The following is a 17,549-nucleotide window of genomic DNA, read 5'->3' on the forward strand; positions in this document are numbered from 1 at the left end:
TTAAACTAAATAATTTAGTCAAAACTATTAGCTCTTACCTGTCAAGCTGTACTAAATAGTTAAAATGTTGAGAAGTTCATGATCAAAGGCATTGGCCTTTGATTACGTTAATTAAAATCTTGCTGCTACTTAGTTATGAGAACACCAAATAATTGTTTCACATCTCTCTGGCTCTGTTTTGCTATATCTAATGGTCAATATTGTGCCTGTCTCCTAGAGTCATTGTGAAGTGAACAAAACTTGGGTGAAGTCCAGTTAAGAGGCCTGTGCAGAGAAAGCCCCGTGTTAGCTGTTGTCATGGTTATCACTATTATTTCTATAGTGCCTGACCTGCTTTTTGCAGCTCTATCTTTCCCATCTTTCCCTACTTAAGCAATGTCAGTCTTTTTATCTGCTGGGATGCTGATGGCAGATTTTAAAAACCACATCTACTCTATGTGTTGATGCTATCAAAAGAGAATCTCAGTGTCTGGTTGGGTGTTAATAAATATGAATTCGGTCAGCAAAGCCAGCATGTCAACAGAGGAAGAAAAATATTTTTTCAAGTAAAGTTTGCAGGTCTTACCCCATGGGAAAGATTGTGTTTCTCTTCTCTCATACTGAAACTATAGATCAAAAGGAAAGAAAGCTTGATCCTTTAAATGGGTATGTCCTAACAATAGCCTAATTGATATGTATAAACGTGGCAATACCATAGAAAGACAAATAACTAATTTAGGCTTCCACGGCCAAGAAGGCAAGGTTCCCATGAACATTTGAGGTGACATTTTGTCCATCCTTTAGGAGACTGATCTAAGAAGAATGAAGCCACTTACTCCTGCTGGTAGTGACTGACATTAGAACTGACAACAAGAAGACAATGGAAAGTTTATAGAAATATGAGGCCTGGCCCTCCAGAACAAAGATAAGGAAATGGGGAAGGACCCATAGGTCCTTGATACTGACTCTACTATCACCAAACAAACCTGCTTCTCTAAAGTAGAGGCTCCAGAAGGCAGAGTTCAAATGGTTATCCCGTGCCTGGCAAATCTTTACGGGCTCCAAAATAAAGCCATGTGAATATCAAATTCATTTCTTCTTTTCACAAAGTTTGCCATAAAATTTGTTCTAATCCTTCATACCCAGAATTCAGACTCTCAGAATTAACCCAAAGAAGATTACTTTTAAAACATGAAATGGTAGGCTGGAGAAATGACTCAACAGTTAAGAGCATGTGCTCTTCCAAAGGTCCTGAGTTCAATTCCTAGCAACCACATGGCCGCTCACAACCACCTCTAGTGAAATCTGATGCCCTCTTCTAACATAAAGTCATACATGCAAATAGAGCGTTCATATGCATAAAATAAATAACCTTAAAAAAACCTGGAATGGTTTTATAAGATAACTTAGATGACAGTTTATAATGCTACACAACCCTCAGCCACTGTCATTTAGTATGTACATATCCTTTGTGCTGTGTATAACCTTCAGTGCTTCCTGCCACACACAGGTGAGAGACAGATTGTAATTCTGATCCTCAAGTTAAGAGAACAAGAATTTGCAATAGCTCAATGTACAACACCTGCCTAGTGTGCCTGTGGTTTGCAGTTACAGGTCCAGTCCCACTACATACATACATACATACATGTATATGCATACACAATACAATAAAATTAACTGAGCCTGGAGAGATACCTCAGCAGTTAAGAGCATTTGCTATTCTTGCAGAGGATACCCTCATGGTGGTTTATAATTGTCTGTAAATCTGCTTCTATGGGCTATGCATATAAATAGACATAAAAAATAAATAAATCTTTAAAAAAAGAGAGAGAACTGAAGTTTGCAAATCTTTACCCATTTTCCTTTAATCATAGAACTCCCTTTAATCATAGGACTATCACATTTCAGAGCCACTTTGAATCTGCTCTGTTATCTTCTTAAAAGCCATCTTTTATCTCTTGTCATAAGGTTCTATTCCAAATTATCTCATACTTTTGTATTTTTTTATTGAGAAAAGGAAAACAAAAAGTTTCCATCTCCTCCCAGCCTCCCATTTCCCTCCCCCTCCTCCCACCCTTCTCCTCCTCCCCCCACTATACTTTTGTATTTTTTAAAACTATCGAGAATCTCAACTGGCTTTTGTTTTTCTGGCTCTATAGGTGCTATATTAGAAATTGAAACAGAATTCTCTATTTATTAATCCACTTAAAGTCACCACAATAACTCTATTACAAACTGTTTGTTTATACATATATTTATGTATGTTTTATGTATATATAAAATACATACATATTTATATGGGTTACATCATGATAGGAATAGGTTACATCTTGATCAGTCATTGGCCAAAGGGGTTTCATGGATCCCCAAAACATCACAGACTATTGACAAAGCAACTGGTTACTTTCTAAATCCTGGTGCTGAAAATATAGCTGATTTTTGTCATCTAACGTGGAGATATTGAGCTGGCACCCAGCCAGAAGCTTCACCACTATTGAATAGGACTTATGGTGCTGTTGTGTACTGACAAACCCTGAGACCTATAACAATGACCAGCATACAAGATATACTGGTATAATAGTAACAGAAACAGGGAAGTAACAAGGTACTTTCTAAAATTATACTCAGGCCTACTCCATGAGATGCAGCCCATACATGACCCTGCTAAAGTGGCCAAGAACCTGATACTAGATAGGTCATGTGCCTTAGGGGAAAGCCTACTACTATTATTCTGCAAAAGAAAAAATAACAAGAAAATGACTCCTAATGACATATTGCTATATGCATACATCAAAACCTCACTCAACCTTCTTAAGAGAAGCTTTTTGCAGAAGGTTGTAAGTAGCACAGAGGTCTAGAACTCAACAGTGTGTAGAGGGTGAGAGACTTTGTAGTACTCAGCCCTAAATGGGATGAAAAAATGCTTGAACCTGTGCAGGTCTTATGTGTGTTGTCATCGTGTCCTTGTATGCACATGTGTCAGTCCTGTTATATCTGGAAGACCCTGCTTCCTTTGTGTCACCCATGACCTCCAGATCTTACATCTTTCTTCATACTCACCTTGAGGCGACAGGTTTGGTTAAAAACATCCCTCTGTGCTACTTACAACCTTCTGCAAAAAGCTTCTCTTAAGAAGGTTGAGTGAGGTTTTCATTTCAGAAACCCTGCAGAATCCTTTAAGCTCAGTTTGACTATGGTTACAATCCATACATAATGAAATATAATCTATTTATCAAGAAAAATATGGTTGACAAGGTTTAAGAAATGGCATACAACATGTTTAGGATATAAAATAGGCTAAAAACTAGCAAGAAAGTAATTGCTTAGATACCTATACTTCAATCATCAAATGTATAAATAAATAAATGGGTGAAATAAACATGTTGAAGTATTTATAATCATGATTAATTTTTGCTTGATGAAAACCATAAATGATTACTTTGTTTTAATTTTGCATCCTGTAATTTTAGGGATCAAACCCAGTATATGATAGGCAAGTATTCTACTACAGAGTAATACTGTGCACCATAAATATCTAAGTGTCATAACTTTCTTGTCATCTAGAATTTTTACAATAGTGTGTGTGTGTATGCATATGTGCTTAACTGTGTGTGACACTTAAACCAAGCATAGTTAATAATCTTTGCTATTCAACCTTCCCTACTTCCTCACAGTTTTCCACATTCCCTGAAGTATCTTTCAAACAGCTTGGGGCTGTTGTGGACTTCTACCATCTATTTGCCTATAAGTCTTTTTCACTGTTCTGTTTGGGGAGCCCAGAGGAAAATGTACCTTTCTCCCAAATACCTTAATCCCTCTGATGGAACCCATGCGTTATAGTGCTTATTTTGGAAAACTCATTTAACTTTCTTTGATCATAGAGATTTTGGTATTAGTCAACAGTCTATATATAGACTAATGATTATTTCCTGACAATTGCCAGATAGTCCCCATTCTCTTTCCACACATGCACATGCACATTGGTACACATGAATACACACATGTACACAGTTTTGACCTACGCAGCTACTGTAGAGTAAATGGAAAGTCCAGTAGCTTTCACCTGAGATTTGTAATATTTCAAAGCAGTCATTATTTGTGCTCTATCTTTTTAACCCACAATACTTTAAAAAATTACCATGATACATCACAGGGCTATTTTGAGGACAAAACAAAAATGCTATCCAGAATTAGACTTTGAAACTTGGCGCTTTGTGAGCTGGGGTTACTCTGATGTCTTTTCATGATTTCTTCAGAAGGACAGGCTGTCTTGGACAGTACTCAAAATAGTTATAATTGCAGGATTGTTTATACCATAGCCAAACCTGAGCTCCAAATCTCTTGCAGTGCCTTTGGTTATGCAGTCTTATAAACTTCCATTTCCTTCCTCTCTTGATTATTCCTTGAAGCTTAAAACTTTGAGATTTTTTTAAAATGAGTCATCCGACAATAGCTCTTTCCTGTGCTTATAAGAAACTTTCCCTCATCTTCTAAAAGCATACTTGCTTTTATGAATAGAGCTGAACTAAATCATTATATGCTTAGATGTAAGGCCCTGAGGACTGAGCAAATTCATGCATAAGAAATGCATGTGTATTCTTCAGCATGGTGTTCTTGGTATGTTCCTTGTTTGCCAATTTGTTCAACCAGATTGTTACTACTCACTCATAAGAAGGTCCTTGACTGAGTGCTCTTCCAGAGGACCCATGTTCAATTCCCAGCTCCCACTTGGCTACTCACAGATGCCTGTAATTCCGTTCCAGGGAAACTGACACCCATGACAAAACATCAGTGCCCATAAAATAAAATAAATAATTTTCAAAAATTCCAAATTAGCAGATTTAACAAGATTTACACTGTTTTAAATGTTTTCTTCTAAATTTTTGTATCTCACAGGGAAAATCATACCCCTTCAGAGGCCCATTCCCAGCAGTATGGAATCCAATTACCTACCTTGATCATAACAACCTCTGGAGGACAATGGACGAGATGGGTGATGAGGTAACACTTTCTAAAGCTGCATATGTATTTTTCATTATTCTTCAGAAAAAAGAAGGTACAAAGTATTGGTCATCCCACATGCATAACATAGTGCCCAGCACATACTAACAATCAATACACATCAGTAAAATAAATGAACTAATTTGTTTCTAATGTTTAAAAGAATGAGCTATCAAAAATACTGCTGTTTGTATATACTTATTGAGCAAGTTGAGAAGTATGAAGCCTGAAGCCTTTCTGGGATTTAGAAAATCCCCCAGGACATAGACAGTTCTTTGATTATCCATCACACCCAAACTTGCAGCTCCCAAATAAACACATGGAAGCTTTAACTGAAAACTCTGATTTCCAGATGGTTAGCTGCAATTCTTTCATTCAAGTTAAAGAGTTGAATTTGTGAGTGATATCTGTAAGCTATTAACTTAATTCTTCTTACCTGTAGCTTCAGTTTCCATGATTGTAATTATCTATGGCCAAGTGCAGTTGGAAAATATTAAAGAGAAAACTCCGGAGACACAACATCCACATAGCTTATTACAATACATTGTTATAAGCATTGTTTTGTTATTGCTAATATATTGCTGTTCATGGTGTAATAAATTTTATTGTAGATATATTTTATAAGATAAATATCTTAATTCTAAAGGAAAGTTACTATAAATTGAGTGCTATAGATTTGTGACAGAAGAGTTACACAGACAGAGAGATTTATGCTATTTGAGAAACTATTAGGGGCACTTGGAAAATTAAATTTTCAATTTTTTCTTCTTTGAGTTAAATCCTTTAATGTTGTACAAATAGTTAGTTGAATGGAAAATTGTCTTTCTTTCTTCTTTAATGCATCTCAATGTAGATTCCCAGTGATGCTCCTTGGAAGGCACCCCTTGCAGAAGAGTGGGACTACATGTCAATGAAAGAGTTGCTAGATAAGATCTGCTGGACTAAGTAAGATTTCCCATTGGGCAAAAGCATTTATTGTGAAAATCCTCGGGGTTTATTTAGGTATGCCATTTAACAGGCAGGAGGCAATCAAGTGTCTGCTTTATGTTGAAACCATACCACTGAGTAAGTAAATAGATGAAAGATCCTGAAACAAAGTCTTCCTCTAAATATAGATATTTTTACTTCTTCAATGTAGTTTTGTGCCACCAAGCTGCTATTTCCCCTATGAAGTCCTCAGAACAAACCAGAATCAGCCATTTTTTTTCTTAGAACATTTTAAAGTCCGGTGGTTTAACAGTCTCCTGAGGTTGTTGACATAGGGATAGTTTTGTATTCCTCACTGGTGGTTAAGTGTAGAGAGCACAAGCATTTGAAATACCTTTTATAATACAATACATTACAAAATTTTACATACCAATCCCTCTCTCCCCCCCCCCTTCTGCTCCCCCCACCCCACTGTCCATCCACTCCTCAGGGAGGATCTGAAGCTCTAATAATCGAAGACTGATTAGATGAAATAAAAGGTATCCAAAAGTTGGGATAAACTAGAAAGTTTTAAAATCATGTTGTAGAAGAATACTTAGTTGTTTAAAAAATAATATTAAGGGGCTGGAGAGATGGCTCAGAGGTTAAGAGCATTGCCTGCTCTACCAAAGGTCCTGAGTTCAATTCCCAGCAACCACATGGTGGCTCACAACCATCTGTAATGGTGTCTGGTGCCCTCTTCTGGCCTGCAGGCATACACACAGACAGAACACTGTATACATAATAAATTAATAAATAAATTAAAAAAAGAACAAATAACAAAATATTTAAAAAAAAATAATAATATTAAACACATAGAAAAGTCAGCTTTCTGGGAACTTTACCTGTAAATTTTACCTGTATTTGTGATAAAATACAAATTAATAGGAATGGGTTAATTTAACATGTAAGAGTTAGTTAATAAGAAGCCTAAGCTATTGGCTTTTATTATTATTATTATTATTATTATTATTATTATTATTATGCACATATTGTGTAAAGCAATCCATTCTGAAATGATCATTTGTGCTACAAAATTTACGGTTATTGTATCATTTAAGAACACTTATCTATGGCATTTAAAACTTCATATGAGAACATAATTTATAATAGAACATATTTTTGCTGTAGTAGAATTATGCTTATTTATAAAGTTTGTAGATTTCCAATAAGATAATCTATATCTGTTCTGGAATTTCTGTTATGGAATGTTTTTAATAAATTCTAGTTGATCTTTTGTCCTCAAAGAGCTTACAGGCACCTTCACAATGGAATCAGTTATGTTTCTCTAAGTTGATAGAGACCTGAGATTCTTTCAACAGCCTTGACTTCAGCCTCCAGTTAGTGAATACCTTTGGTGGCCAACTCACAGAAAGAATGTTGAGATATTTATTTAAAGAAGAATTGAGACATTTTCTAATTATTACTAAGCAAGATGTACATGAGATCATTTGCTGACTTTAAAGGTAACAGCGCTCAAAACAATTAGCCTATTCTTGTTCAAAGTAGAGAACATCATATTGAGTGAGGTAACCCAGACCCAGAAAGACAAATATCATATCTACTCACCCATAAGTGGCTTTTAGACATAAAACAAAGAAAATCAGCCTACAATTCATAATCCCAGAGTACCTAGACAACAATAAGGACCCTAAGAGAAACATAACATGGATCTAATCTAAATAGGAAGTAGAAAAAGGCAGGATCTCCTAAGTAAATTTGGAGCATGGAGACTATGGGAGAGGGTTGAAGGAAAGGGGAAAGGAATGGACGGGAGCAGAGAAAAATGTATAGCTCAATAAAAACAATAAAAAATGACAAACATACATTCAAAGACTAGTGCTGGTCATTTCCTTAGTCATAATTTATAAAATGTTGTTCAGAAGAGCAAAGTGTATTTTCATTGGGATCTTAGGTATGCAATTATGTTTTAGAAAAAACTATACTTAGAAAAAGAACACATCAAAATTAGACTTGTAATTTCTTTTGGATGGCATAAATATGAATTATGAATCAAAGCTCATCTAATGTGTATATATTTTATGTAATGAAACTAATATAATGTTTATCTTTTTTAAAGTGAAGAAGGCAAAATTACAAAACATTATTATTCTAGACTTCTTGACATTTCATCCCTTAAATGCTGTAAAGTTCATTTTTTTTTCTTGCTGAAACTCCCAGAGTAAATCAAACAAGAGATTAAGAATGGATTTGCTTGACATGGGGAAATACAGTTTTTCTCCTTTACCTACAGCTTCAATTAACCATCATTAGTCTTTGCCCAGAAAGAACATTTGTCTTCATGGGAGAGATAGACTACACTCACATAAATTTTATTACTTTATAATTTTATGATTATTCATTTTATTATTAGCTATTGATAATTTCTTTAATTAGGACATTAAAGGAGTCTGTAGTGCTCAGGACTGAACCCAAATCTTTACACAAAATGGGCAAGCCACATCCCTAGATCTATAAATTAAATTTTATCATAGGTTTTTAAGTAAGAAACAATAGATAAGCAGTTGCAGAGATAGCTCTTATAGATGACTTGGATTCACTTCCTAGTACCTGCATCAGGTGACTGCTCACAGCCACCTGAATCTCTACCTTCAAGAGATCCAACACCTTTTCTGGCCTGTTTGAGCAACTGTACATATGTGGTACACATAAATACACTTTGGATTTATGGGAGGAGAGAGATAGAGACAGAGATTCAAGATTATTTTGAGAGTCTTGGCTTTAACCACTTAGTGAAAGGGAGTGCCTTTTACCAAAAGAAGAATTTCAGGAAGACTAGTGAGTGTGTAGGGACAACTGATGCCACAGGCTATGACGCCAAAGTCAATTCTGAAAAAGGTGTTTTGTTTTAGGGGGCATAAATTTCCAAGTCCATATTTTCATGTTTTATGATATTGAATTCCAGAAGTTTGGTAAATTGTGGTAAACATAGCCAAGGAAACAAGAAACTTGACTACTCTTGACCTTTCAGAAGGCTCTGTTCTGCATTTGCGAACCATACTCTTGTTTCTTTCTGAACAGCTCGGCAAAGCAACTTGCTACTCTCTTTGTGAACCTGTGTGTCACTGCAGAGACCCATGAGGTCTCTGCTTTGTGGTTCCTGTGGTACGTAAAGCAGTGTGGGGGCACAACCAGAATCATCTCAACAACCAATGGAGGGCAGGTACTGTACCCACACAAACTCACTACTACAGAAATGGGTTTCATTCTTCAGTCACTAGATGCTGATGAATGAGACAGGCTTGTAGTTTATCATGCTTTAGTTACCGTGGTAGCTTCAAGTAGCTTTCAGAAGGAACCCTCTGTTGTCAGGTATCCAAGTGGAAATTTTAAGAGGCTCCTCAGAAATTCCAAACAGGAAAACACAGACATGCACTTAAATTTAAAGAACATGCCAAGGTGTGGGCTGTAGTTCATTCATAGAACTCTTCCCTGGAATGCAACAGGCTCTGGATCCTTCCCCAGTACTAAGAAAGAAAAAGAAATAAAAGAGAAAATAAATGAAGGAAGGAAGAGGTGAATATCTTGAAAAGCGACGCCACATGTGAGGATTCATTCTTCATTTTATTTATTCAATGCCTGTTTGTTGAGCATTGTGAAAGGTCCCCTGTTAGGCAGAGAATAAAATGAATTTAAGTTTTTAATCTGTTTGGTTGTCTTACTCCTTTCCTTCCTGTCTTCTTTACCTCCTATCCTTTCTTCTTCCTCCTCCTCTTTTCACCTTCTTTGTAGACCTATTTGAAAAAGTCTTTAAAAAGTTATTCAATGAATAATGAAGCTCTTCAGCAGGTAAAAGAGCTTGCTATAAAAGTTTAACAGCTAAGTTCAACCCCAAGAACTCAAGTCAGAGTAGGTAGAAAGAATAAGACTGGCTCCATAAAATTGCTCCCTGACCTTAACACTTGCACTCACATATACACATCATGCACGCACACACACACACACACACAATTACTACTAATAATAGTATAATGCTTTTTGAATTAGCTGCTCTAAAACTTGAGGATGAGGAGGCAGTCAGGTAAACTGTGTGCATAGCCAGGTATAGTATTCAGAAACTCCTGAATGTTTGGAAACAGGGCTGAAGACAGGTGTCAGGGTCCGTGGCCCCTACATAGAAACTATTTTTCCCTAACTCAACCCATACAGAGGTGAGGGAAATAATGAGACACAGTTCACACAGCAATATGGGAAGGGCATCTCAGGCTTCATCCGTTCCTGAAGATCTACCCGCCTTTTTTATTCAAACACCTTTTATCCCCTGGGTAAACCAAGGTGGAAATTCATTAATATTCTCTTTCTGGGGGACATGGGACTACTGAATCACCTGCAACTTAAGTCACCAGCTTGGATTCAACACCTCTCCCCAGGCGATCTACATTTTAACAAAAGAGAAGGAGCCACACATCCTTGCCTTTGTTAGGTGGCTAGCTTGTTTGGCAGGATTGCAGCTGCCTTGGAAATTAAGCATGGCCAGAGAGCCTGGCTGCAAATACCTTGTATGAAATACAAGCCTACAGACAGGTAGATTCAGCAAGATGAAATTACATTGGTGGCCAATGGAGCAGCAGACATATGACCCTAGATAAGGTGGGCCCACCCAAAATAGAAGGAAAATGACTTGGTGCTGGAGGTGTAGTGTAGGAACGGCAGAAATGGGGTGTGTCTGATTCTGAGTCACAGGACAAGTACTAGTAATCCTCAGGAAAATGATGGTCAATATGTAGGTAGAGTTTGACTAGGCCCAATGGACCAGCCAAAGAATGTAGAAGGGGCCCAGGGCAATATGTTAACCAGGCAAAAAGGAAACCAGGTTTATTCTGAGAATGTTCAGCTCAGTTTGGAGCACTGGAATCCACAGTAATATAGCTTTAGGGTGAATTAATAAGCCAAGCCTATAATTTTTTCAAATGACAGTAGCCTCTAGTTAAAAATCAAACTAACAATAAAAATGTAAGTAAAAGTAAATCTGACAACAATGTATAGGAAATTATTCCCAATAATACTATGAAATTTCATATATATTAGAGAAGGAATAGCCAGGGGAAATAGCCACTTAGCTGTTTATGTCAGCTCTTATATTGACCATCCACCCTTAGTCCAGTTTTCTTCTTTCCAGGAAAGGAAATTTGTTGGTGGGTCCGGTCAAGTGAGTGAGCGGATAATGGAGCTCCTTGGGAACCGAGTGAAGCTTGAGAGGCCTGTGGTTCACATTGACCAGAATGGGGAAAATGTTGTTGTGAAAACCTTAAACCATGAAATATATGAGGTAAGTAAGACTCTCAAAGTGAGGGAAAGCGGTCAGAATCCCATGAGTAACTGAAGCATATATGAGGTCAAGGGTAGCCCACACTTCTTAGAGTTGATTGGCCAGAGCTACATCTGCCTGAAAGAAAACAAAAGGAATGAAACTATTTGAGAGGAGAGAAGATTAAAAATTTACTCACTTTAATTGACCCTTGCATAATTAAAAAAACAAAGGAAATATTTGATAAGTATCAAGGATGGCTTATGGGCCTGGCATTTTTCTAAGAGTTTGGAATTTTCTCACTTCATGAGGTTTTACATTTTAGCAAAAGACTAAAGCTATAGCCAAATATATTGAAATCTAAAGTGTATCAAATAGTGATAAGTAGTGTGGAAGAATGTAGATGAAAGTTTCTGTCTTGCTCAGTCTCACGGCTGTTCAGTCCCAAAGAAACACACAGAGGCTTATATTAATTATAAACTGTTTGGCCTATTAACTCAGGTTTCTTATTAACTAGCTCTTACATCTTAAATTAATCCACAATTCTTGTCTATGTTGAGTCACATGGCTTGATATCTTTTCTCAGTAAGGCATTCTCATCTTGTTTTCTCTACATCTGGCTGGTGGTTGCAGACTGTGCCTTTCCTCTCCCAGAATTCTCCTTGTCTGGTCAGCCAACCTATACTTCCTGCTTGGATACTGGCAAATCAGCATTTTATTAAACTAATACAAGTCGTAAATCTTTACAGTGTACAAGAACATTATTCCACAGCAGACAAATCAAATGGGAAAAGAAGAAGGCGTCCCATAAGGATGACTAAGATGATGGATCATGTTACTTTAAATAAGATTGTTAGCAAAGGCAACATAGGTAAACTCAGAGCTGAAGGAGATGACTCTGTGGGAAAAGAACTACAGATGGATGGAACAACAGCCAGGACCAGGCCCTAAATTGGAATCATGTGTTTAGAACTAGGGATTATTAAAGGCTGCTTTAGTTTTTAACAAGGTCTTTCTGGCTTCACTGTTAAGGGATGAAAAGGGAGCAAGGGTAGAAACATAAAGAGAGAGAGAGAGGATTTAAAAAAAAACTTCTATAGCAGGCCAATGGTGTTTAACCATGTTTACTTTTCTTTCAGGCTAAATATGTGATTAGTGCCATTCCACCTATTCTTGGCATGAAGATTCACTATAGTCCTCCCCTGCCGATGCTAAGAAACCAGCTGATCACTCGTGTGCCTTTGGGTTCAGTCATTAAGTGCATAGTTTATTATAAAGAACCTTTCTGGAGGCAAAAGGGTAAGTACATTCTGGACATAAAGACGTAGCAGAGAATCCCAAGAAACTTTGTATCAAGATACATATTTGGATATAACTATTTTTGTTAGAATTCTGTACTGAAAATTCCTGATCCTGCAGTCTCAACCTTCTGAGTACTGGTATTATAGGTGTGTGCCACTATCTCTGGCTACTGCAGTTTCTATGAACAATTCTTGCAAATAAAATATATTGACACAAACTCATGAATTATTTTTCCTTAGAATCTGACCAATTCTTTCAATAATTTGATTTCAAGTTTATTTAATCCTCTCCAAATCTCCATGAAAACATGTGACTTTATTTTCTAAGATACCAAAAGCACGAATTTATAAAACATGGATTCATAAATGGAGCTGTAGCTCAATAATTGAATGATAGCACAGAACATGCAAGACTCTGTGCTTTATCCCTAACTTCACACACCCAAAAAGTGGCAATTGTGAAATTTTTCAGACCATGTTTTCTTAGTGTCAAGCTCCTACTAAAGGAAATAAAATCCATTTCTTCATCCATGTATATTTATGCTACTACACCAGGTAGGACAGTGAATGGGAATGCTCACGAAAGTGTTGCACTGTACATTGTTTGAAACACTCCTGATGATCATGTCTAACACTCACATCACTAGATACATATGGGTACCAACCACCTGAAATGTGGTTAGTGACACTAAAAACAATTTTTTGGCATTTTATTGCTTTAAGTGAATCACCACATTCAGCTAGTATCTGCTGCTTTGAACAACATGTACAATCATTTCTTTTTGCTCTCTGATCATGTCTACTTATCTACCGAGTGAAGACTAGAAAAGATGAGCAATCCCTTCGGCTGATGATAAAATAAGGCTAGGGTGGACTAGAATGGGAGGAAGACTGTAGACATAAGACTGTGTTGGAAACAATTGAGAATAGTGTTACAGTTTGGTGTCTGGATAGCATTTCCTATGCATAGTCAGCCCTCTGTATCCATGGGTTCTGCTCATCACATATAGCCAGCTTCAGATGAACAAAATTCAGAAGAGAATTATACCTGTCTTGAATATGTGTAGGCCTTTTGTTCTTGTTAGTTTCTCAGTCATTTAGTATAAAAATTTATGTGGCATTTATATCCTATTAGGTATTTTTAGCAATCTCAAAATTACTTTTAGTGTATAAGAGAATGTGTTTAGGTTCCCACCTTATGTAAGAGACTTGCACACTCAAGGATTTTGGTTCTCCTGGGGGTTCTTTGTGGTTGAAGGCTATTCATTCGTTTCCGGCTGCTCAGACTCAAAATAATCACACAGAAACTGTATTATTTGCAATACTGTTTGGCCAATACCTTAAGCATATTTCTAGCTAGCTCTTATAACCTAAACTAACCCATCCCATAATCTATACATCACCATGAGGTTGTGGTTTACAAGCAAAGTTTTGGCAGACTCTGGTGAAGGTGCCTGTCTCCTATGGTAGCTATATGGTTTCCTCCCTGTCTCCTCTTAGTCTCTTTCTTCATCCCTGTTTGGATTTCTCGCCTGGCTTTACTCTGTTAAGCCATTGACCAAAACAGCTTTGTTCATTAACCAATAAAAGCAACACATATACAGAAGGACTTTCCACACCAGTTCTTGAAGTAAAATCTCCTAGATAAGGAGGGACAGACAATTTATAACCTTACCCAGCCATGTTTCAGTCTCTTAACTCCCCTCCCAGCAGCTTGTCCTGGTTATTGTTCTTACTGTATTGGAATATCTACTGAGCAAGTATTCTACCCTTTTCAAAGGACTTACCTCAAAGAGCTCTGTCCTTTTGCCCTTTGAATTCAATAACAATAGCATAATGCGGCTGAGTTTCTTCCTTCTGAGACCCACACCATAAATTTTAGGTAGCTGGCTATGGGCAAGTTGATAGAATTTAGGACAAGGAATAAAGACTAGTTTAGGTTTTTTGTTTGTTTGATGTAATTAGTTAGTGTTTAGTTATTCTTTAATACACCGTATTTTGATCATATTCTTTCACTCCTCCTTACAGATCCTCTCCACCTCCCTATTACATATTCTGCAATATACTCTAAATAATTTCTATTTAAAATACTTAATACATGTTGCTATCTAATAGCAATTATACAATATATATGTTTATACTATATATGTGTGTATGTAATATATGTATATGTATACATAATATAAACACTGTGCAATATAAACACTATACATAGGGAATCATAGCATGAAAAAGTTGATATATTCAGTTAGTATAGATTTAACTAAAAATGTTTTTGGTTCTTTGAAACAGGATCACTTTATGTAGCCCTGGCTGTCTTAAAATTCACTATGTAGACCAGCTAACTAGTCTTGAATGCACAGAAATTCTCCTGTCTCTGTCTAGAACATGCTTGGATTAAAGATATGTGCCACCAAGCCTGTCCTTAAATTTTTTTGATAGTAAGTTTGAATTGACTGTTACAGAACTCACAGATACAAAGGTCCAACTGTATTCTGTTCCATACAGTGATGATGAGATTACTTTAATTCAGAATAAACTAAAATTCTTACCCATGTTGCTATTCTTGAAAGGAAAAGAGTCTTTAGAGGTCAGGTTTAAAATGGGACTCTGTGGTTCATTTTAGTTTCCCATGTACTCTCTACCCTGTGTTCTAAAAGTTGAAGGCTGCTTCAACTGGCATTAAGTCATTAAGTGTCCTGACACAGTAGGACCATCTGTAGTCCTAGCTATTCAAGAGGCTGAGGCAGGAAGGTCACATGAGACCGGGAGTTCATGACTGGCTTGAACAATATAGTGAGACCCCACCCTAAAAGAAAAGTTGGAAGAGGAGCAGCTCCTCATGAAATAGGAACATGTAGTCTCTTGTATTTCCATTTCTATTCACCACTTTGATTTTGTTCAAGACCGTGTTTTACATAGTTGGTCTCAAAATCACTATATACCTGAGGTCCCTGCCTCTACCTCCAGGTGTGGGGATCACAGGTATGTACCACCACACCCAGTTTGTTCACTGCTGGGGACAAATCCAAGGCACTGTACCAGCTGTGCTACAATGTCTGGACCTACTCACTTTTTTCATAAGACCTTGATTACCTAGCCGTCTCCTTGACATCAGTTTAATTTGCTTTCATACACTTAGAGTATAATGTGTTATGTGGCCTCCAAATTTCTCAAGTTGAACACTGTATGTTTAATTGCATTTGTTGTGGGTGAAATGATATGGTAATGAACATGTTCATTTACTTCACTGTTTTCTAAGATTTCTGTGGAACCATGGTTATTGAAGGAGAGGAAGCTCCAATTGCATACACATTGGATGATACCAAACCCGATGGCAGTTATGCTGCTATAATTGGGTAAGGCACAATTATAGTATTGTAGTTGTATTTGCTATTGGAAAAGCAATAGAATACTGTTGATTAAGGAATAAAAAGCTTTGTTAAAAGAATTTTTTACTTGATAGTACTAATCTCCAAATCCAGTGTTAGAAGTATTTTATTCTTTCTTTTTAATTAATAAATACCTAGATGTCAAATACCAATAACATTTAAATTTTGTTGTATCAATTTTCTACCTCATATTTAATGTATTAGTAGATATATTTGGGGGACATCTTTACATGATAGACTGATCTTACTTCAGTGTATTACTAGGAGGTGTGTTTTACTAAGTAGTTTGTGGGCATCCATGTTGTTTACTATGTTGTCTGTTGCTGCAGCAAAGTTCTTAAGACTGACCAACTGATGAAGGAAAGAGCTTCGCTATATAGCTCACAGTTTTGGAAGTGCAAGCGCATGGAATCAATATGCACTCAGCTTCTAATGAGGAACTTATGCTACTCCATACATGGCAGAAAAGTGGGAGGGATAAACATCTGTTGCAAAATCACATGGCAAGAGTGGATTCAAAGAAGCAAGCAAAAGAACCAAGCTTGCTATCTAAAATAGCCCACTCTCCTAAGAAGTAAACCACTGTCATGAAAAGCATATTAGTCCTTTGAATTTCTAACAATGTAATGTTCTGAAAGTCCCTACCACCTCTCAATGTCATTATAATTTCAACATGAGTTTGGGTAATGAGCACTCTATCTAACTCACAGTAAATGTTACTTATGAGAGTGAGCTTTTTTTCTGAGTCCCACTACAAAGAAGTGAAAGGCAGCTCTACCTTCACCTTGCTAGGGAAGACTGGCATAGCTGAAGAGTGTTTGGGGGCCAGTGGTGGATATAAAGACATACTTACTAGAGTAAACATTGAGATGGCCAACAGAAGGTTAAGGGGAGAACAGGTAGGGCAAAACAAGTTGCTAAGCAGAAAGCAGTTGTTGAGTTGGAAATGAGACAGCATCCAAAAATCTAAGTGTTACAGACAGAACCAAAGGGCAAGAGGGCAAGGGACTGGAGACCTCAGACACAGCCTTCAGTGAGCATTTGAAGTCCAAGTCCTTTCCTCTTGGTCACCAGCTTGCTGGAGGGCAGTGGTTCCGTCATCATATTACCCTAGGCAGAAATCATGGCCAGACATTTACTTTTGGTACCTTGACCTCCCAAAGGCAGAAAGTGCTCCTCACTGTCAGGAATGCAATATAAAAACAGGGACACTATGAACATTGTTAGTATATAAATGGTTTCTTCTACATGCTGCACAGAGTGTGTGTAGCTATAGAAATGAAGCTAAGATGAAAGAAAGTATTAAATCGCCCACTTTTTCTTATTTGTGTTTTCAGATTTATCCTGGCTCACAAAGCTAGAAAACTGACACGCCTTACCAAAGAAGAAAGGTAACAAAATGTTCTTTCCTTCTTTCTTTCTTTCTTTCTTTCTTTCTTTCTTTCTTTCTTTCTTTCTTTCTTTCTTTCTTCCCTCTCCTCTTTCTTCCTCTCCCTCCCCCAAGTCCCTCCTCCTTCCTTCCTTTTCTCTCTCTGCTTCCTTCCCTCATTCCCTGCCAACTTCCTTCCTTTCCTCCCTCATTTGCCCTGCTTCATCCCTTGTCTGCCATTCTTCCATCTCTTCCTCTCTTCTACTCTCCTT

The 17,549-nt window shown here is 37.1% G+C and overlaps 1 protein-coding gene across 1 annotated transcript in view; it reads left to right on the plus strand.

Annotated features, from left to right (window-relative positions):
- Maob (monoamine oxidase B) overlaps window positions 1-17,549 on the plus strand; it is a 92,664-nt gene that overhangs the window by 63,320 nt on the left and 11,795 nt on the right. The window contains exons 4-10 of the mRNA XM_050160833.1: window positions 4,876-4,980; window positions 5,834-5,925; window positions 8,989-9,130; window positions 11,087-11,236; window positions 12,355-12,514; window positions 15,779-15,875; window positions 17,246-17,299. Of these exons, the coding sequence (XP_050016790.1) occupies window positions 4,876-4,980; window positions 5,834-5,925; window positions 8,989-9,130; window positions 11,087-11,236; window positions 12,355-12,514; window positions 15,779-15,875; window positions 17,246-17,299 (800 nt within the window). The remainder of the gene's footprint in view (window positions 1-4,875; window positions 4,981-5,833; window positions 5,926-8,988; window positions 9,131-11,086; window positions 11,237-12,354; window positions 12,515-15,778; window positions 15,876-17,245; window positions 17,300-17,549) is intronic.

This window comes from Alexandromys fortis, unplaced genomic scaffold (genome assembly GCF_014885135.2).
Source record: "Alexandromys fortis isolate MF-2015 unplaced genomic scaffold, M_Fortis_MF-2015_v1.1 scaffold_83, whole genome shotgun sequence".
Taxonomy (NCBI): domain Eukaryota; kingdom Metazoa; phylum Chordata; class Mammalia; order Rodentia; family Cricetidae; genus Alexandromys; species Alexandromys fortis.